The following is a 27674-nucleotide window of genomic DNA, read 5'->3' on the forward strand; positions in this document are numbered from 1 at the left end:
TAAATAAAATAAAATAAGGAAATAAATGGAAAAAAACTGTCAACACGAATGATAAATCCCTACATTGTCCATTCTCATTTTAAAGCCTCACATTTAACCCTGTATTGTACCTTATAACTAACCTATATCCTTCACTGTATTTATTAATCTAGTATCCTAACACATATCCTATATAATTATTTCCTTTTCCACTTAAATATTTTATTAATTATTTTCTTTCTTCATCATAGTTTTAACAATCAGATATTACACACTCCACTGTTTCATACTCCCTACAAAACTCACACAAACCACTCTCATGTACTCCCATGTAAATAGAGATGAGTTCAATCCGGTGTGTCCAAGTCTCATTCTTGTCAACAAAACAATATCCTTTCTATTTTTTCATATCAGAGTATTAAAACACCAACATACCCCTCATGTCTTAAATAGCTAAGATTAAACTTTATGATTATCACAAACACATTCAAAGATAATTATTCATTCTGATAGATCACCTGAAATGACAGATCCAACTCTGTATTAGGCATGTCCATTTTCCACAAATATTACATTCGAATATTTGAGCTCATAAGAAACGAATATTCAAATATTTGTTCATTTAAATTAAGTTTATTTTCAGTAAAACATATTTTTTTCTTCATTTCTGAACAAGCTTATCAGGGTATATAAAAACAAGCTTATACATTGTCACCCTGTTTTGTAGCTGAGAAGAAAATGACAATTTGTGCAAACAAAAGAAGGATCTTGGAGCGAACAAAAAAGCGTCAATACGTATGTCAGGCTGCCGCATTTTTTTTCCCCCAGAACGTACATATAGCTTTAACCTTAACATTATGCTTTAAACTCAGTCGGCATAACTTATCTTGTTTTACATGCTTCTGGGGGAAAAAACTAGCATGTCGACATGATCGGGTGAAATTCGGCTTCTTAGTCTATTAACGATGAGCCCATCTGCAGAGAAAACGCAAAGATGTCGCTGGGACACAAATAACGGTGCGCTAAACGACTGTGAGCTTACTGAAACGCATTGTGTTTTCGTTCCACCAATGGATTGGATCCTCATCTGGAGGATGTTTGGACTTCATATAATTCCTAATTGAAGTGGTGCTATGATGATAACTTAGTTTCGCCTGAAAAATTTTGCACATGTCATGTTGATCATTTTGAACAAAGTAGTTCCAAACCCCGCCCTACGCTTACAGGTCGAGGACGGCATTTTGTCATCAAATGCACTCATCTTACTTTCACTGCGCACTCCACAGCTCCACCCAGTGCATATACGTATAACTTTTAGTATTTATGTGCGTCCTTGGCCAGCAGAGCAATATCTTAGCAAAATTCGAATAGCGATTTTATTATTCGAATAAGTACTGCAGATCGAATATTCGTGCACACCCTACTCTGTATATGGCTTGCAGATCTTATTAATAGAGTCCACTTTCACTAGATCTCTCTCAGTTATGAAATGACTCAATCCGAAATTAAATATCAATACTGTTCTGAGTTAATCCTTCTTAAGACTTTGTCTGGCTAGAAACAGATTCAGTAGGTATTGTTATACCACAAGAATGGAGGGTGTTGGACTAGTGTTCGACCCCATTTGAAGTCACTAGTGGTCCAGAAACCTCATCAGTGTTGGGTTCCTGAAAGAAATCACAGAACCAGTCAAAAAAAGGGTTAACTTTTTTTCTAAATATGTTAATATACTTTTTTTATTTGGCTATATTTTAGAAATCTTAATACATCAACTGTTTTTAGTAGTATACTAATACTATCTGTAACACGTATCATGTGACACAAATACAGTGGCTTACCTTTTCGATATTCATAGGCATCATCTCTGCTTGTTTGGCTATAAAATAAAATATAGTTGTAATAAACTGTAAATAAAGTCAGAATACAATTGTTGTTTTCTTCCAGTTGTTTTGCTGAAGGGGTTCAGTTCTGCTCTAGAGTTCCACCTTCCTGCAGAGCTGAGTAATTATTTCCAGGGGTTAAATTGGGCTGGGGCTGTTATGGTATATATGTGTGTTACGATTTGTATGGTGTCCCTTCCTGAAGTGCCCATTCGGAGGGTGATATATTCTGGTTGGACGTGTCTGTGCGCTTGTGACTCCTTTCTGCAATGCCCAGCCGCGCAATTCTTATTTGCGAATTTGTGGACATAAAGACATAAATACGTGGCTCAGCGTAGGTTATGCCGTAGGTTACGATGTAGGTCCTACGCACAAGTATAACTTGGCCTTAAGAACACGGCGGCCCCCCTTCTCGTCTGGTGCGCACTGTTGTTTTAACGTTTCAAGTCATAATGAGCTGTTTGTGAAGAAAGATCGACTTCCAAATGATGTCATTTTAATCAAATTCAAGCATTTAAAGCAGTTTGTTCACGATGTGTGCGGCACCAACAATGCACAAGATGATGGGTCATCTCAATCAGGGTGAATGTTGTATGAAGTTTTGAAAGAAAAGTACTGGAAATACACAGGTCATATATACAATTCGATGGACATTAATAAATAAAGATTTTCTTCTTGCATGTACACCTTTGTAATATGGAGGCATATGGTATTTTATTTTTAGCATTGGGCTTTATATTTTACAGTTTATGTATTAATAAGATTATGATGTTCGTATACGCACCCCTCAAAATCCCCCACAGAGCAATATATCTCAAACTAAACACAAGTAAATCAGTGTCTTTTATGGCTGGTTTTAGTGTCTTTGCAGAAGTTTAGAAAAAAACTCTTGCAGGAAAGAATGTGGCTTCTTTGTTGTAAACTTACCCCCTTGTATTGTTTTTCTTTTCTTACAGTATTTGACTACTGCTGGTGCTGCTGCTGCCAATACTGTTAGAATCAAGACCACAATCCCTCCTACAATCCAGTGGTAAAAATGAGTCTCTTTAAAACCTAGACAACATGAAATAAATAGATTTGTGTAAGTATAAAAACAAACCTTATGCAGTTTATTTTTCAAACATTTCCCCATATTGTTCTGGTTTTGTATTTGTGTTATCTGTGTCCATGTTTGTGTTAATGTGTTTGTGATTACATTAATTGGACTCTGGGTCAGGTGAACTGAATAGCACAGTAAAACAACTACATTTCACCGGCAATAATGGTGTCAACAGCTGTACTGATACTGGGTATAACAGAAATCTTGATTGTGAACATTCTTACAACTACAGACGTGCCTGAATGAACATTAATAGTGTATAACTGCTGACACACCTGAACACGGCGGACAGATCTCAGTGATGTTGAGATGTTGAGTTTGGTTTGTGATGGAATTGTTGATGACACATCTGTATGTGTTTGTATCCTGATATTCCACCTCCAGAGGTAGAGAGAGTCTGATGTTGAGATCAGACACACTGATGCTGGACAATAAACTGTTTCCTTTGTACCAGGAGAGACTCACATGTGTCACATTCATCACTGAACACATCAACACACATTTTGACACTGAAGATCTTTCTGATGATGAAGAACATTGAGAAGAGTTTTTGATGATGACAGGAACAGGCAGATGAGCTGAAAAACAGGAGGAAAGAATAAATCAGACATATTCAGTGAGTCTGAATGTTATTGAGGTTCTGAATAACATTAACAGGATGTTAGAGAGCTGCTTTTATCTTGAGTTTTAATATTGTGTGTGACATCTGACAGACTTCTTAATCTTTTGAACATTTCATAAATACTGTATTTATTATGTAATTTTTCAAAAATAAGAATATGAAGAGTGTGACTCATCTGTCAATCTTTACTCACCATGAGCATTGAGACTGTATTTGTATGAGGTCACTTTAATGCTATATATGGTCCATCGATAAATCCCAGAGTGTTGAGTTGTGATGTTTGTGATGGTGAGAGATCCAGTCTGATTATCCACCTGCAGTCTGTCTTTGAATCTCCCATCAAGAACATCATCATGTATTGAGATCTCATTGGCTTCTCTATGGATCCCAGCTATATGAATCTCTTGGGGTCCAAAGCTCCACAGTATATTAGCACTTTGTAGTTCAGTAACATTAGTGAGTAGAGTGACATTTTCTCCCTCAATCCCTGACACAGACTTCACCTCATCTGCATCACCAAACACACCTGAAGAACACAAACACAAAAAAAGTTTGTCAAGCATAATAACAGTTTGTATTTGAAGTGAAGAAATGGAGAATGCCTAAAAAGCAAAATGATTTTTTTGTGATGTGTATGAGTTCAGATCGGTAAGAAAATCATGAAGGTTTCAAAACATTTATTTACTGAGACTGTAATTAAGTTCTGCAGATACACAAACAACAACAACAACACAGCATTTCTTTTAGAATAAAAAAGGTAAGATCTTTTTTTAACACATTCTGTAGATGTTACAGTAAAAGTGAATTGCTAAATGCCTAATTGTAGATGTAATATAATAACTGAGCACTCAATCGCTCAAAATATTACATGTTTTAGCTAGACTGTCATCTTAACGTTAATAATTGTCCCAATAAAACTACATTCATTGTACCTCAGAATTTAAGAATTTACATTCATTGTGCTTTCAGAATTTAAGATTGGTGAATGCTAATGCTATAACTGAGAAACATTGAAAGAATTATAGTCATAAAAACACATTTATAACTCACCGATCAGATGCCACATGAACAAACAAAACAAAAATGTGTGAGACATAATCTTCAGTTCAGAAATCGGAAAAGACAAACTTTCGAAACTATCGAAAATAGATGGTCAGCTTGTGGTTAAAAGAAACCTATTAAACTTGTGTTCATGTGTTGAAGTCGACAGTCAGTCTGTGGTTCATGCATTTCAGAAACAGGAAGAAACACAAAACCCCTCAGTCTTTCCAACTGTATACATAAAACGTCTCGGTTACTTACGTAACCTCAGATCCCTGATGGAGGGAACTGACAGATGGGGTTCGCCCTCGAGAACCTATCAACTCTGACTACTTTAGAAAAGGCCAATGAAATTGGTGAATGAAATTTGCATGCCGGGCTCCGCCGTGAAGATGAAGAGCAACCTCTCTAAGGGCTCGAAGGGCATGGGGGGCTCGACACGAGGGTACGGAGTGCGATCGAGGCAGGTCCGGCATCGCATCACTGCTTAAAGCATGTTCTATTATATAGCCACAGTGTGTTATTTATTTTATAGCTTATGTATTGTATTTATTATGAAAAGCCTAGCTTTTTGTGCAATATTTTGTTTTAGTTTTCATTAAGGCTGTGGCTTTAGTGTATTTATATTTTCTTGTATGTTTGATTTAAATTGTTTTAATTTATTTTGGAATAGTTATCCTCTTTGCTTGAGCTTTTTCTGAAATAAAAATAAACAATAAAAAAACAATTCAAGAGTGTGTACACAGTGTTAATGTCTAAAGTGTCATATGTTACAAAAGTACAGTAAGTAACACTATAGTCTAATCAAAAGGGCTAACTCAAAGGAAATTAATACAACAAGGTATTGTATTTTATGAAGATTAGACTTATTGTTTTTAAAGCATAACCAGCTCTGTATTATCTTTATTTCCACATTCAGTGTTATGGAAAAGAACCATCGAGACAGAAATTAAAAGCAATAATTTGCTTTTGACATCATTTGTTTAACGTACAGGGCTGTCACGTGATGAAAGAACGACTCGAAGCCGAAGACTCGAGAGGTGAACTAATCAATTCTCTGTCCGGCTCTGATTGCATTTGTTAAGCGTCCGGAGCATGTTGCGCAATGCGCATGCGCGACTGAAGGAACATCACAATTCCTCGCGCGCCGCTCGCTCGCTAGAGTCATGGTTTGTTCGAAGCAGCAAGTGCAGGACTTATTGTCAAAACTCATATCAATAAGCTTAGAATGAATTAAAGAGTATTAAACGACTCAATGTTCGTGCGATAGGATGATACAGGACATTTAAACAAAAATACAGCGTGAAATAATAAACAACACAATAAATAACAAGAACTAAAGTATTCTTTCTGTATTCAGGTTATGAGCAATTCTCTTACATCACAAATGAGTCTCTCATGACGACTGTTCACATAGAGAATCGCGTTAACATCCTAAACGCAGTTTCAGCGGACATAGCAACGCTTGAATAAGTTCATCTGCATCATTTTCTTCAATGTAAGTCACCAAAAACTTTTCTTACCTTTTACAATAAACGGTGAAAGCACGACGCAAATAAGTAATATTAACATTCTGGTCTCCGCGGGATATAAGGGTTACAAATGGAGTTGGAGCTCTCAATGAACGCGCAGACGCCAGCGCTCGCACTCCACTTCCCCGGAGTGAAATACTTGGGAGGCGGGGCTTGGAGATGGTTAGGTCCTGTGTTCCACATGCAGCCTCGTAGCTCATATTTGAGTAAAGCCCTTTTACGCAACACTTTTACGCAGGTGCTGTGCCGAAATCTGTGACCTATCGAAATCTGTGACTAGAGAGCGCTGTTTCGTATTATTCACGCGAGAACGTGCCTGGCGCACGTGCACGTCATCGCGAGCGCGGAAGGGGAGTTCCTTAACTATGTACACGACCACCCACTCCACGATGACGTCATGTTGCCTCGCGCTCTTCTGTGTGTGTGTGTAGCTGCGTGAAGCAGACTTCTGGAGAAACAGAAGCGCCGACTGAATACTGCACAACATGCTCTTTCATTTAAAAGACAAGACCCGATTACATTCTTTATTATCATGACGGTTGTTGTTTTGTTTTAAAATTTCTTTACGTTTTTTCCTCTGGCTATTTCTGTCCATGGGTAGCCTACATATTTTACAAAGAATACACTTTTAAACAGATGGAGAGCTGTACTATATAAAAAATAAAGGCACAGCTAAGGAACTGAGACTGAAAGTCCTTTGTGGTTCTGAGGCTGCTGACCAGGTGTTCCAAGAATTCCACTGTAGTTCATTTGGAGCTCACTGTGGCCAAATTAAAACCAGGGATGCCATCTGCAAGAGATACTACTGGCCTGGAATGACTTTAGACATAGATGGTTGGGTAGGTACTTATTTCTGACATTATGGTAAACATTGTTCATTATACATTGCACAGATGCAGTACCTTAATATAAAGTGTAATCAAAATACTATTAAATTGTGAAGACAGACAGTACATCTTCATGGGCAACATTTTTGTGTGAACTTTGACTTACAAAACTGTAATAACAGAATAATGTGTGTTATACTAAAGGTCTCCAGTTGTGTAGTGTGCCAGTCAAAAGGATGCAGCATAAAGAAGCCTGTGGAATACACCCCGATACTGGTATGGAAAATTGGATAGAAATTTGGTGTAAATAAATTTTTAAAAAATTTGATTTAGTTTTTAAACATTTTTTGATTCAGTTCAATGTAGTTTGTCTGTACATTTCTAATTATGAAACATTTTGCCCAATATTTCTTTTTGTGTTTAAATAAATTGTATACTTTCTTTTATACATCTTTAGGTCAACAGCCCTTTTGAGCTAGTAGGCATGGACCTTATAGGGAAGCTGAGCACTACTGAGGATGGACATCAGTACATCTGTGTAATGATAGACTATTTCACAAAGTGGCCTCAGGCATACCCTCTTAAATCAAAGTCAGCCAGTGAGGTCACTAAGTGCATAGTCAAGTTCTTCGATCAGTTCGAGGCCCCAAAAAGAATTTTAACAGATCAAGGAAAATAATTTGTAAATGCTGTATGTACACTTTTTTTCACGGTATATGATGCACAAAAGCATATAATATAATATAATCTGTAATTGTTGTCATTTCAGATAAACAGGGATGTGTGTGAAATTTTGGGTATTAAAAGGAGTTTGTGTGCCCCTTACCATCCCCAAACCAATGGATTGGTGGAGAAAATGAATGCAACAATACAGAGGTAATTGTTATTAGGTGTCAAACGACATGAGAGGTGCAGCCTATAATCCTATTGCTTCTGTTTTTTCTTATTCTTATTTAAACTAAAGCATTATGGGCAGCAAGAACAATAAAAAACGAAATATCTATATGTACATTATTACTACTGTTTTACCATAATACATGGATCTCCATCACTGCTCCTGGAGAGCTACCTTCCTGCAGACTGTAGCTGTAACTCCGTTTCCAAAACCTGCCTGTAATTTTAAAGCAACCCTGAACATCTTTGATTAGCTGCTTCAGCTGTGTTTGATTGGAGTTTAGGCTAAAATCTTCAGGACAGAGACCTCTGCCATAATATACAGTAATACAATTTTTGTCTGAAAACCTAGGGCCCTGGGGAAACTTGTGAGCAGCAAACCAAACATGTGGGACCAGTATTTGGATGCAGTGATGTTTGGGCTCAGAACCAAGAAACAAATCACAACCAAACACTCTCCGTTTTTCCTTATGTTTGGCAGAGAGGCCCGCTACCCCTCAGAAATCCCAGAGCACTACCAGGTTTGTGAAAGTACCAGCTTGGTTATCTTATTCCAGATTTCTGATCCAATATTTGAATAGTTAAACTTTTGGTTATTATGTGTAGGTTGGCACTGAGGTTGAGGAAGTGGTTGCAGAAGAGGAGGTATTTTCCGGGATAAAACAACAGGAAAAAATATTTCAGGTTTTACGGAAACAAAATGTGGATGCAGCAGAGAAAAAAAAACAGGACAGCCGTGAAAAAATCCAGTGCACATACAACACTGGTGATCTTGTGTGGAGACAGAAGGTAAGACCCCAGCAGCGCAAAGGTGGAAAGCTGGATCCTGACTTCCTTGGACCATTTACAGTAACGAGAGTTGAAGGGAAATCTGCTGACCTCGTGGATAGCTGCGGCAAAGTTCTCCCCAAGGTCAGCATAGACCATCTAAAACTGTACATAGAGGAGATGCCAAGAATTCCTCATAAGCTAAAGGCAAACACAAAACCTCAAAACATCACCACAGCCTCCACCACTCTCTCTGCTTCTGCCGCCCCCATCCCTGCCTCTACTACCACCAATACCTCCACAGTCTCATCTGCCCCCACCACCACCAATGCCTCCACAATCTCATCTGCCTCCATTACCACCACTGCCTCTACAATCTCATCTGCCTCCACTCTGACCAATGCCTCCACGGCCTCATCTAACACCAATGCCTCCATGACCTCATCTGCCACCACAACCACCCCAGCCTCTAACATATCGCATGATACCGTTGAAAGTTGTAAGTTTCCCAGAGTATAAAAGTTATTAAAAATGATCAGATCTTTATTTTAAGATATTAAATTTTGAAGACAAATATCTTTATATATCTGCAGATATAACCGATGCTTGGAATGGGAAGGCTCCTCATGTTCTTGTGTGAAGAATTGGACCCTATGCAGTTTTTTTTTGGGACATAGCAAGAACTGCCCCAAATCAAGAATTAGAGGATTCAGTAAGAACTGACACGTAAAGAGGATAAATGACAGAGTAACAGCTCTTTTGATGTGAGAGTTGAACAGAGAATTTTGTAGCTTATTGTCAAGTTGATGGTTTACTATTTAACTTTGCACTCTGGCTATTAATACACAGTGCATGTGTCCTGTGGAAACACAATGTAGCCAGAAGTGTATTTCTCTGTTTATGTTCAATACAAGTTGCACAGATACTGGGCTACTCCACAGTGGTTGGCATGGAGCTTTTGTTACTGTTGTGATCCAGGATAAGACAAACATTTTTTTGAAAATGGAGTCATTATTTGCTCACTTATTGAATGTATTTATGACATTTTGAACAAAAATATTACAAAATTGCCCTTTTTGAATCACACATCCACATCATTTTGGTTTTCTGACAATTCAGTTTTAACATTTTAGCATATACATGTTATCCATGCATGACATGTACTTTTTATTCCAAGGTTATGAATTCATATTTGCTAATTCTTGTGAGACGATACAACGAGACTCATCGGGAGGAGGCACTCTCTATAGATTCGTTTGAAATGTCCCAAATCTGGAAAAATGAAAAGACCAAATTGAAGGTAAGAGATATGTATGTTTTCATGTAGCTGTAATGAAACCAAAAACTAATAATATTATATTATGTTGAGTGCAGTACGTCATGTACAGTTTATGTTTCAGATTGATCCTATGAGGTTCAACATTATTTTGGGTATTATAAACCAACACCATCACTGGATGCTCATGGTGAGATTTGAAAAACAAAGAAGTAATAAATGATGCACACTTTCCAGTATAAGGATGATAACGGACCAAAGGTTATTATGTGACAGTTCCTTGTGTGTTTTGTTTTACCATTTCAGATCATTTTCCCAAAGCAACAGAGAGCAATTCTACTAGATCCTTTTAAAGCAACTCCCCTGAAACTAAGAAGATGCCTCCAGTCCACAAGGTACTGTTGGTGTCAGTATTACAGTTTTTTAAATTTGCTTGACTACAATTCCTATACAGTTCTAGTTGTGAGCTAACCAGTTGTTATTACCAGGTAAGATAATGTGTACAATGGCAGTACTACTTGTGTTTTTTTGTTTATTAGGCTTTTACATGTAGTATGTGGAAATTGTAGTACAGAAAATACATAATGTAACCAGTATTAGTATAAGGTAGCTATATACTGTATATACTGTTCTTTACACGATTAACAGTAATTCTCAATCCCTTTGACTCATTTCTCCAATCAGAGTTAACATTCTCTAAAATGTTTATATTGTTTTCACAATGGTCATGTGAAAATTATAGTTATATACAAATAAAAGTGTGATTGACTTTATAACACTAACTTTTTACTGAAATATACAAAAATGTTTACAAAGCTTGCAGTAGGTAAAATTTAATGGGAATAATCAGTACTGTAGTACTTAGTAAAAATGTACAGTGTACAATACATTTATTCTGGAGACATATGTTTTATGTAAACTTAAAAATAAAAATAATCTTTGCTGTGGGCCAATTTCATATAGAGTCAAAGTGATTTAAAATAATTGGAATATGTACTTTATGATTTTTTCATTAGGACATTCATGAAGGGCAGAGGTTGTGCAGTGGGAAAATGGACATGTGAAACGCTTCCTCGCCCTGTGCAAAAAGATTCTGTGTCATGTGGAGTATTTTCTCTGAAGGTATGAGTTATATTACATATAGATAGAATTATATATATGAACGAGGGGACACACACAGACAGACAGAAATACATACAGATTTATAGATAAACAGACAGTTACATTTTAAAGTGCTTAATTAACATGTTTATATTTTTTATTCAGTTTGCCGAAAAGGTTCTCTGTAATGAGATGGCTGACCAAATTGAATTCCCTTCAAGTAAAGAAGACCTTGATGAGTACAGAAAGGAGATAGCACGCACAGTTCTTGAAGAGACAGGTTTTATTCTTTGGTTGACTACAGATTTTTTGAATTAATAATAAAATTGACACATTTGAATATTCACACTTTCCCTCACTTATTATAAATAATGTTTTTAGGTAACAGTATTGCATTCCACGTCGCTTTTTAAATATTTAACATATTTTTAGCTTGAGTGTTACATTAAACTGTTTTTATAAATAATATATGAAAAAAACTGGGTATCTAAAATATGCATGTTATATATTTTGTGTAACATTTTAAATGTTATAAAAATATCATCATATGGACTTCTAAAGCTGTGTTTTTTTCTAGATGATCTGTCAGAAATGTGTCTCTACTGCGGCTTGCAAGATGGGACAAAGCCGAAAAGAGTAAGACCAATAAACATGACTCCACCATCAACTGGGTAAGATTAATACTTCATTAAGTTTTAACTCTTTTCTTTGTAGCCCAATTGTTTACAAAGAATTTCTATTCTAGAGCATCACTACTGATGCAAAATATCTTTAAAGGAGCAGTTTTTTACTTATTTACTTACCCTCAAGTTGTTCAAAATCTGCATAAATTTCTTTGTTCTGATCACTTATGTTTTAATGTTTCCTACTATAGTAGTCAATGATGTCCCAGAACTGATAATTCCTAACTGTCTTCCAAACTATATTTTTGTGTACATTTATACAGGTTGTGAGTAAATGATGACAGAATTAAAACTTTTGGATGAAATGTCCCTTTATTTTCTCCTTTTACCAGATACAATGCGAACATTGCTGCAGGTGGTTCCATCAGGAATGTGTTGGGAATGAGGAGGACTTCCTTTGCCCAGCATGCACTTACTCTGACCTGGTACAATTGGTTTTAATTAATTAATGATTTTAAAGATTTAAAATAGATGAGAACAGACATCCCCAGAGTGCATTTAGGTGTCATTGGAGTGATTTTCAGTCAAAAAGAGAGCGGTCACAGATTTCGGTAACCTCTTCTGATGCATTAGGAGATTTGGTGACCGTGCATTATGTGAATGGGTGTTAACCTCAGGTCCAAATGATTTTAAAGATATAAAATAGATGAGAACAGACAACACCAGAGTGAATTTAGGTGTCATTGGAGTGATTTTCAGTCAAAAAGAGAGCGGTCACAGATTTCGGTAACCTCTTCTGATGCATTTTCATATTTGGTGACCGTGCATTATGTGAATGGGTGTTAACCTCAGGTCCAAATGATTTTAAAGATATAAAATAGATGAGATCAGACATCACCAGAGTGAATTTAGGTGTCATTGGAGTGATTTTCAGTCAAAAAGAGAGCGGTCACAGATTTCGGTAACCTCTTCTGATGCATTAGGAGATTTGGTGACCGTGCATTATGTGAATGGGTGTTAACCTCAGGTCCAAATGATTTTAAAGATATAAAATAGATGAGAACAGACAACACCAGAGTGAATTTAGGTGTCATTGGAGTGATTTTCAGTCAAAAAGAGAGCGGTCACAGATTTCGGTAACCTCTTCTGATGCATTTTCATATTTGGTGACCGTGCATTATGTGAATGGGTGTTAACCTCAGGTCCAAATGATTTTAAAGATATAAAATAGATGAGATCAGACATCACCAGAGTGAATTTAGGTGTCATTGGAGTGATTTTCAGTCAAAAAGAGAGCGGTCACAGATTTCGGTAACCTCTTCTGAAGCATTAGAGATTTGGTGACCGTGCATTATGTGAATGGGTGTAATCCTCAGGTCCAAATGATTTTAAAGATATAAAATAGATGAGAACAGACAACACCAGAGTGAATATACAACGTCATCAAAAGTTTTTAAAAACGTGTTATTCTTTGTAAAATATGTAGGCTACCCTTGGACAGAAATAGCCAGAGGAAAAAACGTAAAGAAATTTTAAAACAAAACAACAACCGTCATGATAATAAAGAATGTAATCGGGTCTTGTCTTTTAAATGAAAGAGCATGTTGTGCAGTATTCAGTCGGCGCTTCTGTTTCTCCAGAAGTCTGCTTCACGCAGCTACACACACACACAGAAGAGCGCGAGGCAACATGACGTCATCGTGGAGTGGGTGGTCGTGTACATAGTTAAGGAACTCCCCTTCCGCGCTCGTGATGACGTGCACGTGCGCCAGGCACGTTCTCGCGTGAATAATACGAAACAGCGCTCTCTAGTCACAGATTTCGATAGGTCACAGATTTCGGCACAGCACTAGGGATGCTCCGATCCGATATTTGTATCGGAAATCGGCGTCGATACTGAATAAAATTCTAGATCGGGTATCGGTGACAAATTGCACCGATACCCGATCTAGCTTACATAAAATTTCTGCTAGGCGATGTAAAAGTTCATGGAGACAACGGCGCTTAAACACTCTCGTGGCTGTGCTTTGCGAAGCGTGTGACATCATACGCTAGCAACGTGCTCTGTACGTAGTGCGCGTGAACAAGCGAACGTACCTTACATTGAGCAGCGAACAGCATGGAGCGACAAAAAATATCTGCCATTTAGATTTATTTTAGAACAGCCACGCCAACAAGTTACACCGCTGTTTGCAATACATGCGAAGTAAATGTTCCGAGGGGTGGTGATAAAGCTGTTCATTATAATACTACTAATTTAAGCACGCCGAGTTCAATAAGCTGAAGAAACTAAAACGAGACGGTACGAAGCAGCTAACTTTGGAGGAGACAACGAAAATAATTCAGAAATTTCCATCTAGTAGTGTGAAAGCAGCGAAAATCATTGAAAGCATTTTGAATTTCATGGTAATGGATTTGCAACCGCTGTCCGTCGTTGCGAAAAATGTCTTCAGACTCCTTATAAACCACCTGGAGCCGCGGTACGACATTGTGAAGCGTAACTGAGACCTGAACTGTACCAAAAAGTCTGCAAACACGTATACGAAAAAAATAAAGATGTTAATGCGGTGAGTTTTGTGGATAATTTGACTTTGAATTTCTATTTGCACCGACTAAACTATTATATCTTTTTTCCGTTTATTTTTACATGTGCAGCACAAGCTAGGGAAGCTAGTGTTTTGTTTATCTTTCGGTGTTGGATGTTAAATTTGATTTCCACTAACTTTAGCTTAGTTTAGTGGACTTTGCTTTAATGACTAAAGCATTAAAAAGAGCTGATTCCTGTTTGAATATCTAAAGCAGTGAAGCTATTGCTTTTTTGCTCAATTTCAGCTGCTTTATTGTTTATTGTGCATTGATTTTTTAAATTATATTTGCACATAACAGTTATTAAGAGATTTTGTTTCCATTTATTAATACTTGTCTATCAAGCTAGTGAAGCTGTTGTTTTATTCAGCTGCTTAATTTGCACTTTAATTTTGAATTTCAAGTTTAAGATAGTGAACATTTTGTTTTATTTTGCTGGTTTAATAAATAATTCACAAAATTTGTGAATCATTTGTTTGTTATTTTGTTTTACGGGGTCAGGAAATTAATGTTAAGTCGAGCTTGATGTCTTGCACAGCAATGCACACAGTTTATTAAGTAATTGTGCACTTTAAAAATGTTACCTCAGTATCGGATCGGTACTCGGTATCGGCCAATACTGAATCTCAGGTATCGGAATCGGTATCGGAAGCAAAAAAGGTGGATCGGAGCATCCCTACACAGCACCTGCTTTTACGCACTGGGGTCACATTACTTTTTCAATCATGTTAGAAAAAGTTTAACAATAAAACCTTTCAAACTCGTCAGGACAGGATTTGTCAAGCCAACATAAAGTTTTTACTCGAACTTTACAATCTAGTTGGTATTTGCTGCCATCTGCTGTACAGCGTGTAACGAGCAACAACTTTATTGTTTCCTACTATTCTGATCTTTAAAGAAACTAATCTATCTAACCTTTGCCTTTCCACAACATCCGAATCAAACCCGACAATATTTGCAGTTTCCCAAAAATAATCTTTGTTTAACATATTGTAACAACCAGGCAAATGTAAGTCAGAGACCGAACACCACAGGGTCCAGTATGAAAGCTTTATTTAATTAAAACCATAAATACACTCCAGTACGGCACATTACCCCCCTTTAGTCAAGGCTTGCTTCAATCTCCCAGCCAACAGCGATCACAGGAGACACAGAGTTCGATCTCTCACGGGGTCAGACAGTAGTCCAGGTTTACGTGGCACCAGCACAGGGTATGCAGCAGCACTAGCACGTTGTCAGCTAGAATACAGGTTTCAGGAGCTCCCCTAACCAACAAAGACAGCCCTCACTGACTAGCTCTATTAACTCCCGCCTCTATCTGTCTACCTGTCTTCACCGCCGGAGACACTATTTATCTCGAGCGGCCGTTTAACGTGTCACCCACACTCGAGCTCCCGAACCACAAGCAGCCTCCCAAACAGTCTTTTTATCAGCCTTTTTAATCCGCATCACCTGTACACTTCAATTACCTCAGTCCCCACCCCTCATTAACTCAAAGACACCTCCACCGTACTCCCTTACATCACAATAAGTTCAGTTTAATTGAACTCTAAGTGACTTGTACTATTGTTTTATAACAATACATAATAATGTAAAATGTGATATTAATTTATTCTCTTTTCACTAATGTGCAGCCGATGCAGCATAAAAACAATCTGTTTTTACAAGATCTTCTGAGTCTGAACTTCCTTAAAATGAAACCCACCAGCGTCACGATCTTAAACAAAACCTCGGTTTGCTCAACAGAATCAGTTGGCAAGTTACCATCTGTTACATACCGTGTGTGATGAGTCATCCTTCCTTTCAGCTCAGAGGACAACAGTGGATCTGGTTGATTTGTCTTCTTTCTGGTGGAATTCCGATTCTCCATGTTACTGTTCTGACTTTCATACCGACTGTCAAAATAATATAAGTGTGTTTTGCTTAAAAACATTCATGCTTGAAAGGTCACGTAATCCATTCCACACCCTGTACACTGAAAAAAACGAGATCCATTTTAGTGGACGTCTACACTGTTGTGCGAAATATAAATCTACACTACAGCGGTATCGCGATACCGTCCGGTTAAAGTCTTCTTATTCCGCCTTCGATAAGGATTAAGCGCGTTATAACCAGATCCGTGTTTCTTGGGTCTCATCGTGGAATGCAACGGGGCGGAGTCTGTCTGTCGTCATATCGACCTTAAAGAAACAGACCGAAATAAAATCACCGATGCTGTGAAAGTTATTAAGCTCCTAAATATTAAATATATTATTTTCATAAAGTTTAATGAGCGAGAATCATGCTGTACATTTATGTCATTAAGATATAGTACATGCGTGTTTGCTGTTCGTGTAAATGCTGGTCAGTTTTTTTCTTCAGTAGATCATCACATTTCAGTGACTTGTAAGTTTGATTCAGATCTGAGCTGAATGTGTTTTCTTCTGCTCGCTGGTGCATGAAATAAAATGTGAGGTGACCTATTAGAAAGTGTGTGTTGTGCATGTGTGTCTCTTTGAGCACTTACAGTGGTGTGAAAAAGTAGGCCCCGTTCCGGATTTTTTGAATATTTGTCATGTTTAAATGATTCTGATCATCAATCTAATTTGTGTATATGTGACCCTGGACAACAAAACCAGTCTTATTGGTCAATTTTTCGAAATGGGGATATTTCCATAATCTGAAAGCTGAATAAATATGCTTTCTATTGATGTATGAGTTGTTGGAATGTGACAATGTCTGGCTGGGTAACAACCTTTTAAAACTCTGGAATCTGAGAATGAAAAAAATTACCTTTGAAGTTGTTAAGAAGGGGCACTGTTGCAGGACATCCACTCACAAAAATGAAGTTTTTCTATATTGAAGGTAGGAAATTTACAAAATATCTTCATTGGACATGATCTTTAGTTAATAGTAAAAAATATTTTTTAATTTTGACCCATACAATGTATTTTTGTCTTTTACTAAAAATGTTCCCTTGCTACTTAAGACTGGTTTTGTGATCCATGGTCACATTTGACCAAAAAACAGTGTAAACATTTGGTCTTTGTTGTCGCAGTTTAAATTTAGTTGACAGTATTTTGTGAACATGTATGTGTGTGATCAAACGGTCAGCACAAACAATTCATGATTTAAATCCAATATGGTTCACATCACCAAATAAATTTCTACAACCATTTTGACATCCGCTTTAGATAGTAAGCATTAATACTATACAGTTGAAAGAAAAAGTATGTGAACCCTTTGGGCTTACTTGGATTTCTTCATAAAATGTGTTCTGATCTTCATCTAAGTCACAACAATAGAGAACCACAGTCTGCTCAAACTAATACCGCACAAACATTATACGTTTTCATGTTTTTATTGAACACAACATGTAAACATTCATAGTGCAGGCTGGAAAAAGTAATGTGAACCTTTGGGTTTAATAACTGGTTGACCCTCCTTTGACAGCAATAACCTCAACCAAACGTTCCCTATAGTTGCAGATCAGACCTGCAGAACGGTCAGGAGAAATTTTGGACCATTCCTCTTTACAAAAGTGTTTCAGTTCAGCAATATTCTTGGGATGTCTGGTGTGAATCGCTCTCTTGAGGTCATGCCACAGCATCTCAATCGGGTTGAGGTCAGGACTCTGACTGGGCCACTCCAGAAGGTGTATTTTCTTCTGTTGAAGCCATTCTGTTGTTGATTTACTTCTATGCTTTGGGTCGTTGTCCTGTTGCATCGTCCATCCTCTGTTAAGCTTCAGTTGGCGGACAGATGGTCTTAAGTTTTCCTGCAAAATGTCTTGATAAACTTTGGAATTCATTTTTCCATTGATGACAGTAATCCGTCCAGGGCCTGAGGCAGCAAAGCAGCCCCAAACCAAGATGCCCCCTCCACCATATTTCACAGTTGGGATGAGGTTTTGATGTTGGTGTGCTGTGCCTTTTGTTCTCCACACATAGCGTTGTGTGTTCTTTCCAAACAACTCAATTTTGGTTTCATCTGTCCACAGAATGTTTTGCCAGTAGTGCTGTGGAACATCCAGGTGCTCTTTTGCAAACTTCAAACGTGCTTCAATGTTTTTTTTGGACAGCAGTGGCTTCCTCCGTGGTGTCCTCCCATGAAGTCCATTCATGTTTAATGTTTTCCTTATTGTAGATTTGTCTACAAAAATGTTAGCATGTGCCAGAGATTTCTGTAAGTGTTTAGCTGACACTCTAGGATTCTTCTTCACCTCATTGAGCATTCTGCGCTGTGCTCTTGCAGTCATCTTTACAGGTCACCACGCCTAGGGAGTGTAGCAACAGTGTTGAACTTTCTCCATTTGTAGACAGTCTGTCTTACCGTGGACACATGGACATCAAGGCTTTTAGATATACTTTTGTAGCCCTTTCCAGCTTTATGGAAGTCAACAATTCTTGATCGTAGGTCTTCTGAGATCTCTTTTGTGCGAGGTATGGTTCACATCAGACAACGCTTCTTCAGAACAGCAAACTCAAATCTGGTGTGAGTTTTTTATTGGACAGGCCAGCTTTAATCAACACATCCAATCTCATCACATTGATTGGACCCCAGGTTGGCTGACTCCTGGCTCCAATGAGCTCTTGGAGAAGTCATTAGCCTAGGGTTTCACATACTTTTTCCACCCTCCACTATGAATGTTTACATGTTGTGTTCAATAAAAACATGAAAACGTATAATGTTTGTGCGGTATTAGTTTAAGCAGACTGTGTTTCTCTATTGTTGTGACTAAGATGAAGATCAGAACACATTTTATGAAGTGAAAATGTTTTTACAATTATGATAAATGTATTTTGCATACAGAGTCATATATGGATGGCATAAAGATAATATTGCTGGAAAACATTTTCAGATATCTTTTAAAGGGACAGTTCAACCATAAAAAGAAAATTCATTAGGTCATCATTTACTCACCCCTTAACTCACATCAATGCATATTAAAACTAGAAATCAATCTTACATCAATATGTTTGAAAATGCTTAAACACAAATGAGTTTTGGAGTATAAAGAACTTTTATTGGCCTATCTGGAGGGTGATATTCTCAAGTCGCCATATATTATACATATACAAAGAAAAATTTTCTCTCGTGCACCAACAAATGAATATGAATTTTTTACTCATGGATTAACTGCTCTTTTAAAAACGTATATGTGATCGAAAAACTGCTTATAAATCAACTCCGTTCTGCATCTTAGCCAGAGCAAGAGCAGACGTCTAATCGAATAATCTCAATTAATCAACTAACAGGACGGTTTAATCAATTTGCAGCGCCCCGACGGGACCCCTCAGGTCTTACAAGTTCAAAACGCATCGATCAGATGGTAAATAAAACTAATTATGTACAGTTTTTATCCCTTGTTTGTTATAGCATTACACTGGTGCAAAAATGCATTAGGCACCTAGCAGGAGGCATAACAGAGGCCATCTGTGTCCCTCAGCTAAATGAATAAAGGGGGAAAAAATAAAAGATGATTTAAATTTAAATTCATCCTTTAAACATGTAGAATGTAGCTGGCAGGCCCGTGCAGTGGGGTCTGCTTTCAGTAAACGAATAACGTTGGGATAATTGGGGCAGTTATTCTCTGCTTACAAGGCGTAAACTGATAAACTATTGTCTGCCCAGCACTTTGAAACACTACAGGGCCCAAGCCCAGATATGTGACGGTTCACACTGTTTTCAGTACAGAAAAGCCCAAGATTCTTTCCAGTGGTTTAAGGTACTGCAAAGTGAAAACAGTAGTAAAATAAATAAAAAAATAAGAAACCGAAAGTTGTGGTATCTATATAAACATTTGATCACTTTATCTACAGAGATTATCCAGGCCTTGCATTTCAGCAGAGCTTAAATGTATGACCTTGGCGTTCACCATGCTTTTGTTCATTTTAGCCATATTTAGAAACTAGAATATTATAGACACTTGGATGGGCTGAACAGAACAACCTAGCTACTGTATAGCATCTGACAGAAACAAACTACTCTGACACCACACTAGCAAGGACCACATTGCAACCATACAGTCTCACAAAGCAACTTACTAAAAACCAACTAAATCCCCTTTGAAACCACATCGAGATGACATAGACATCCTAGCAACTGATTAAAACCCAATCAAAACCCCTTAAAAACCACACAGGTGCCCTAACAACTGACTTAAAACCTCTTAGAAACACATAGCGACCACACAATCAACTTACCGAAACCCACTCAAAACTCCCGGAAACCACACTGTGATCACAAAGACACCTTGGCAACTGACTAAAACCCACTCAAAACCCTTTGAATCGTCATTGTGACCACACAGACACCCTAGCAACTGACTAAAACCAATTTAAAACTACCTTGAAATAACATTGTGGCCACAAAGATGCCCACAACAATTGACTAAAAATCAACTTAACCCTTCAAAAACCACACTGCTACCACACAGACATCCTACAACAGACTTAAAAACCCCTTAGAACCAAGTAGAAACCACATTGCGATCACACATACACCCTAGCAACTGACTAAAACCCACTCAAAACCCTTTGAATCCACATTGTGACCACATAGACACCCTAGCAATTGATTAAAACCCACTCAAAACCCTTTGAATCCACATTGAAGAAATCCAAGTAAGCCCAAAGGGTTCACATACTTTTTCTTTCAACTGTATGAAGTGATCTCTCCTTAACCACCACCAGTTTCATCCACCTACATTTTCAATACCTACAATAAATAATGACACAAAACCACAAAACCAACATGTGTGGTGTCTTCATGTTGTGTGCTGTGGTATAATTCTAAATCTAGTTAAAGATTTATAAAATGGGGAAAATACCCTCATGAGTATATAGCACACATTAGGAAACTTTCAAGTTGAGAGACTTAACATGGGGATAGAAACCACCAAGTATTGACATATCGAGAGCTCTTTTTCTCAGGTGGTCCTGTACATACTTAACTGCCACATTAGTGACATTCCATGATATTTTTATAGAAAAGTTTTCATTGGGAACAAAGAACATGGACTTTTTATGCGCCGCCAGATTTGTTTTTTATACAATTTTAATTTTTGTAGTTTTTTTACAAGACTTTTTAATTAATGAAAAGTTTTTTCTGATAGTTAAAGTAATACAAGTTATGTATATATTTTCATGTCTTTAGCCTTGGGTTTTTATAGGAAACGACTGAAGTGGAGGTTGAATCATTCAGAAAGTCTTGTTACCCAAAAAAACTTTCCATCATCAACTACCTGAAAGAGACAACAAAAACTTCTTTTTTAAAAGCACCATCAAATCTTATAAACAAGACACTGACACGGTTTCATGTGTTGGTGGAGGATGGGGGCGGGTAGCTTGGGTTTTTGATGGTGATGTCAATGTAATTGTGTTCTGGTGGACAATCTGTCCGTCAAAACCCATGTCATCATATTTGACGTAAATATCTCTGTAATGAAAAACATTCTGCTGTTATTTTTAATAAATTGACGACAACCAGTCAAAATTATGTTAAAACATAATTTATTCGTTTGTTTTGGTATTTATGTCACTACATTTGAGTATGCTGTCTGATTTGCTTCAACATCCTGTTAGAAAAAGACAGAAATAAAAAAAAATCTGAAATCCAAATATAATAAACCAAGTGATTACGTTGCATGACATAATTTGCATATTCAGTTGTATGATCAAATGAGTAAAGCCACAAAAGTGTATATTGATAAGTAACTGATTTTCTGATTCAATATACAAGTAAAAATACTAAAGCAACAACGATACAACAGCAACAACATTATCGTAGTGCTTGGTCAAGTGTATCTTTGTCTGAACTATAGTAAAAAATTACTTACAAAATGATGTAATTTACAATATTTAGGTATCAATATTACAGTATAAAAATACTCACTCTCATTATTTGTTGTTTAGAGTTATGCCAGAAAATCACAAAAACGATGACCAGCAGCCCCACCACAAGACCAGTTATCAGCGGTATTAAATAATGCTGACTGGGATCTGTATGAAAAAGATTAATACATTTTAAGTGATAATTTACGTTTAAGTAATAACTAATGGTTTGGAAATGTAAATTATTTTAATTGTGTGCACCCATTAGCAAGTTTTAGGTCTTCCTGCCATACCTGAACACGCCTGACAGAGTTCATTGATGTGTAGAAGTTTTGTGTGGTTTGTGATGGGATTATTGATGACACATCTGTATGTGTTTGTATCGTGATATTCCACCTCCAGAGGTAGAGGGAGTCTGATGTTGAGATCAGACACACTGATGCTGGACAATAAACTGTTTCCTTTGTACCAGGAGAGACTCACATGTGTCACATTCATCACTGAACACAACAACACACATTCTGACACTGAAGATCTTTCTGATGATGAAGAACATTGAGAAGAGTTTCTGATGACGACAGGAACAGACAGACGAGCTGAAAAACAATTTATCAGCCGCTTGAAAACGTTTTCTTAGTCAGGATACACTTTTGAAAATGTATAACTGTAAAAAAATGATGTAAAATAGCATCTCAGCAGCAAGCGTACCAGCCGAACCTCCTTAACACAGAGCATACTGTATATTGACAACAAGCTCGATGTCTTATGACTTGACTTGTCAAGACTTGAATTCTCTTTACTCACCATAGGCAGTTAGATTAAATATCTTGAACAATGTTTCTTTCCCATTGATGACCTCTAATCTATAAAGTCCAGAGTCTGTTGTTCTCATGTTTGTGATGGTGAGAGATCCAGTCTGACTGTTGATCTGCAGTCTACCACCATATCTTCCAGTCTGATATGTTTTGGGTTTCTGATTATAAATATCAGCTATTGGAATCCCTTGAGGTCCAAACATCCACAGTATCTGATCACGTCTTTGTATGTGAATAACATCAGTGTGTAATGTGACAGAATCTCCCTCCATCACTGACTTGACTTCATCTGAACACACATTAAGAGAATGTACAGTATTTAAATGTTATTGAAAAGCAGAATATCTTAAGAGTTTATAACAACTTTTTCCATCCAAAGTTAAGCTTGGTTTAGAAAACCTTCACTTCCAAGTACCTTCATCTGCATGTTTCAGATTGTTAGGATCCTCACGGGTCTGTGGAAGCAGCTGAAGACCTGTGGAAGACACACAGACCACACAGAACATGAATATTACTGATCAAACCTCTTTCCTGTTATCCTGGTATTACTACATTCTGTCAGAGTCTCAGTTGCCTTTAATATATAAAGTTACCGTCAAAAGTGGTAATGTCTTGGATCCGAAGTTCAGATGATAAGGAAATTCTTTCAATGTAAAGTCTAAAATGTCAAGTTTTAAGATCAAGAAAAGCGTTTTTCGTTGAATGTGAATCAGAAATCAAACATTTATTCATTTTGCAGACGATTTTTTCAAAACGAGGGCATATAAACATTTTGTCAACATTTAAAACGGTATCGAAATACATCATTACTTTCCACGATTATCGGAGAGAGAAACACGTAAAGTATTAATGTTCTCAAAAGACACATCCTCGCACTCTGCCGACAAGCGTGACTTTATAGACCGCCCACACGCCCATCGCGAAACTACTCATAGTTGCACAGACACAAATGAAGGAGTTCTCGCTCGCTAGAGTCATGGTTTGTTTGAAGCAGCAAGTGCAGGACACATTGTCAAAACTCATATCAATTAGCTAAGAATGAATTAACGAGTATTAAACGACTCAATGTTCGTGCGATAGGATGATACAGGGCGTTTAAACAAAAATATAGCGTGAAATAATAAACAACACAATAAATAACAAGCACTAAAGTATTCGCATTGAATTCAGGTTATGAGGCAATTCTCTTACATCACAAATGAGTCTCTCATGACGACTGTTCACATAGAGAATCGAGTTAACATCCTAAACGCAGTTTCAGCGGACATAGCAACGCTTGAATGAGTTCAATAATAAGTTCAAAATTTTCTTCAACGTAAGTCACCAAAAGACGTTCTTACCTTTGACAATAAACGGTGAGAGCACAACACAAATACGTATAAATAACATCCTGGTATCCTCGGGATATGATGAAGGTTGGAAGTGGAGTTGGAGAGGCTCTTGATGGAAGCGCTGATGACGCTGACGGCCAAGCAACTTACCACAAAACAACTTGAGGTCGTTGTTTAGCCAAGGGGGCGGATCCGCTGTTCCATATCACACCCTTTAACACCGGTATTCACCATCATGTATAGCTTGTTGCTAATATATAATGAGTAACTACGCAATAGTTTTTGCTAGTTCATACTGCATGAAGTGATGACATATACACCTTTTACATTAAATATGAAAATAAGTTTTTCCAAGATTATCAAATGCTGTGTTGTAAGAAATTGCTTATATTTAATTCGACACATGTAGTTAACTAATTACATTTTTATTATAATGGTTGTGTATTAAGTGCATATTAATTTGTATATTGTTGTTTTAATTGGCCACTGTGGAGAACTTCTGTGTGTCGTGGTCAGGAGTGTAGGAGCAGACAACATGGTTCTGGTATCCGTTCATGTCCCAAGCTATGTATCTTAATGCTGTGTTATGAGGGGAGACATAAAAGGTTTTTCCATTGGAGAAAATATTATTGCCCTCATGTTCATGTTGCTACAAATAAAACCTAAAGACATGGTATGAGCAATTCATTTATTGAATATTTATATACTCACACACATACAAAATACAAAAATGTAAATACATTGTACAAAAAAGTGCAGCAGTTCCTTCAAGTCCTGAGGTTGTGAAGAGGAACTGTCATGGATTGAGATCTGGGCACTTTGGAAGCAAGGGTAAAACCCTCAAGTCTGTATCATGTTCCTCAAGCATTCCTGAGAAGTGTTTGCAGTGCGAGTGCTTGCAGTGCGAGTGCTGAAATAGGCCACTAACAACCGGGAACAATACTGTTATGATGGGGAACAGTTTTCTGTTGACGAATGGAGAGTGACTCCTAAGTAACACCTAAATCCCAGCAATGCGCAAAAGTGCCATTTTGGGTAACAGATGTCAAAAGTAATAAGCATTCATAAAGTAGACTATAACAAACATTCTCAATTGCTAAGATACATTGAAATTAAGAAATACAGAGAAAGTTATCAGCAGCTTGTTGAAGTTCGCAAACTGATGTCTTTTTTATCTTCTGTATAGATCAGTTAAAGATGTGATCAGATTGGTTTACAGCATCAGATCCAGAAGAGCTGAGCATCATCAGAGACATCAGACATCTGTCTTAAGGGAGGCAGAAATCAAATTTAGTACAGTGTACTACAAACAATGTCTGCATAAAACTACTTTTCAAGCTGCTAGTGGTAAAACTTTATCCCTGGTGGGTCTCTGTAAAACTACACTGAACAAGGGCAAATTACACTTCTGGTTAGACCTTAACTACATTTCGTTACACTGTAATTGGATATGAGTAATGACAATAAAGTTGAATCTAATCTAATCATCTAATCTAATCTAATATTGATTAAATATGTTCATAAAAAGCATCAATAACACTCATAGGGCCTATTTCACTCATTAAAGCTACAATCTTTAACTGAACAAATATATAATCAGATCAGTAAACGAAATGATTGTCATATCTTGTGATATAGCTTGTGCCAGCACAAAAGTAAAAAAAAACCTACTGTCAGGATTTACTAAACTGACAGATAACTGCTGGAAAGGTGTGGATATAGTCTTTTTACTGCTGGCTGAGAAATAAATGGCCCCTAAGTGGATTAATAAACTTGACCCTGAAGCACAGTATATGTTACAGCTGGGATGGCCTGTGGGTGAATAAATTAAAAGTAAATGTTTATATAAGGAAGTGTGTAACGGGAGAGTTTAAAATGAAACTCTTGGGAAAAAAAGCAGGTGACAAGATTTGTTGTATTTGCTGTAATATTTGCTGTAATACTTACATTCTTGCCCTGATTGTTTAGTGACAGACAAACACAACGATGTTTGACTGCAACAACAATCATGATGAAAACCATGAACGCTGCTGCTGCGATGGCACAAACATGTGAACGGTTCACATCTAGACATCATGAAAAAAGCAGATTTGGGTAATTACATTTCATTTTATGAAACACTTTGCCAAATGTAGTGTTGGTTACCTACAGTACATGTCCTCAGCAGATGTTTATTTGTCCACACAAACACTTTATTTTATGCAACACAATATATATATATATATATATATATAATGAACAAATATCTGCTAACTGACAGAGCTGGGTTGCTTTAAGCCATCTTTTTTTTTATTTGGTAAATTGTTAAATCATCATTGCTGTACTTTTCAGTTTTCAAGAGGTCCAAACAATGGAACCAACTACCTGCACAACCGTCTTTGAAACTCTAACACCGTGTCTACACCAGAAGCGACAGGCGTGACACGACAACCGAAACAAAACCCTCGACATATGTAAAATTATAACGGGTTCTTTTGGCGTATCACGGCACGCACGGTGTACACACAGTGTGATATTTTACCACGGATATTTTCAGATGAGCAGAATATCTTCTTAAGCTCTGACAATAATACTTCCAACAGGTTCGCTGATATTTGGTTCAACAGGACTCTTGCTTGTGTGACAATTCCTAAACATCACGACTTAAAAATACCTGTTCACATACCTGTATATTTCTTTAAGTCATGTGTGATGTTGAGATGTTGAGTTTGGTTTGTGATGGGAACGGTCAGACGGTCTGGAAAACATAAAGAAAATGTTCTAGCATCAATTTAAATGCTGCATTAGAATTCACGTACTTTGTCAGGATTTGCTTTTAGAAAGCAAAGTTTTTTAATGTTTGAAAATGGTGTACATAAAGCATCTCAGCAGATCTTAACCAGCCAAAACCATAACCTCCTGCTTACTACTGTGCACATAACACTGTGCTGTTATGATACACTTTAGATGTACATGAATTAGAAATGTTTCTATTCCATTTACTTTACTGTTAAAAACAAATCAATGACCATTGACAGACGACAAGGCTGATATTCACATTACTCACTATAGACAGTAACATTGAATGTCTGGAACAAAGTTCCTCTGCTGTTGATGATCTGAAGTTCATGAAGTCCAGAGTCTGTGCTTGTGATGTTTGTGAAGGTGAGAGATCCAGTCTGAGTGTTGATCCTCAGTCTCCGTCCATATCGTCCAGTTTTATCATATGTGTTGGGTTTCTGATGATAGATCTCAGCGATACGAGTCGCTTGAAGTCCAAACAGCCAAAGTATCTGATCATCTGTCTGTATGTGAGTTAGATTAGTGTGTAGAGTGACAGAATCTCCCTCCATAACTGACACTGACTTCACTTCATCTGCATCAACACCAAACACACCTGAAGAATACATTTGGGGGAAAAGTATTTAAATGTTACTGAAATGAAAAAAATATCTATTAGACGTTTTGGAACTTATTTGTTAAAATTATTAGTTCCGATATTAATCC

At 37.2% G+C, this 27674-nt stretch overlaps 2 protein-coding genes across 3 annotated transcripts; both read right to left on the minus strand.

Annotated features, from left to right (window-relative positions):
• Positions 1-598: 598 nt before the first annotated feature.
• LOC130429811 (natural killer cell receptor 2B4-like) lies at positions 599-16372 on the minus strand. 2 transcript variants are annotated; one of them, XR_008907696.1, is made up of 6 exons: positions 16007-16372; positions 3774-4106; positions 3234-3536; positions 2787-2912; positions 1818-1855; positions 599-1646 (listed from the first exon to the last, which is right to left on the minus strand). XR_008907696.1 is itself a non-coding variant. In XM_056758613.1 (6 exons), exons 1-6 carry the CDS (start codon positions 6191-6193, stop codon positions 1587-1589), a joined length of 909 nt encoding a protein of 302 aa, XP_056614591.1. In that variant the 5' UTR covers positions 6194-6495; the 3' UTR covers positions 599-1586. The 2 variants fall into 2 exon arrangements, 1 of the variants encoding a protein (XP_056614591.1); XM_056758613.1 differs by lacking the exon at positions 16007-16372 and adding an exon at positions 6145-6495.
• A 5369-nt stretch (positions 16373-21741) lies between these two features.
• LOC130430628 (SLAM family member 5-like) lies at positions 21742-24322 on the minus strand. The gene is made up of 6 exons (XM_056759788.1): positions 24198-24322; positions 23273-23332; positions 22847-23146; positions 22336-22638; positions 22104-22210; positions 21742-21786 (listed from the first exon to the last, which is right to left on the minus strand). The coding sequence occupies exons 1-6, from the start codon at positions 24244-24246 to the stop codon at positions 21742-21744; spliced, it is 864 nt and encodes a 287-aa protein (XP_056615766.1). The 5' UTR covers positions 24247-24322.
• Between the last annotated feature and the right edge of the window lie 3352 nt (positions 24323-27674).

The sequence above is a fragment of the Triplophysa dalaica genome, chromosome 10 (assembly GCF_015846415.1).
Source record: "Triplophysa dalaica isolate WHDGS20190420 chromosome 10, ASM1584641v1, whole genome shotgun sequence".
NCBI classification, from domain to species: Eukaryota; Metazoa; Chordata; class Actinopteri; order Cypriniformes; family Nemacheilidae; genus Triplophysa; species Triplophysa dalaica.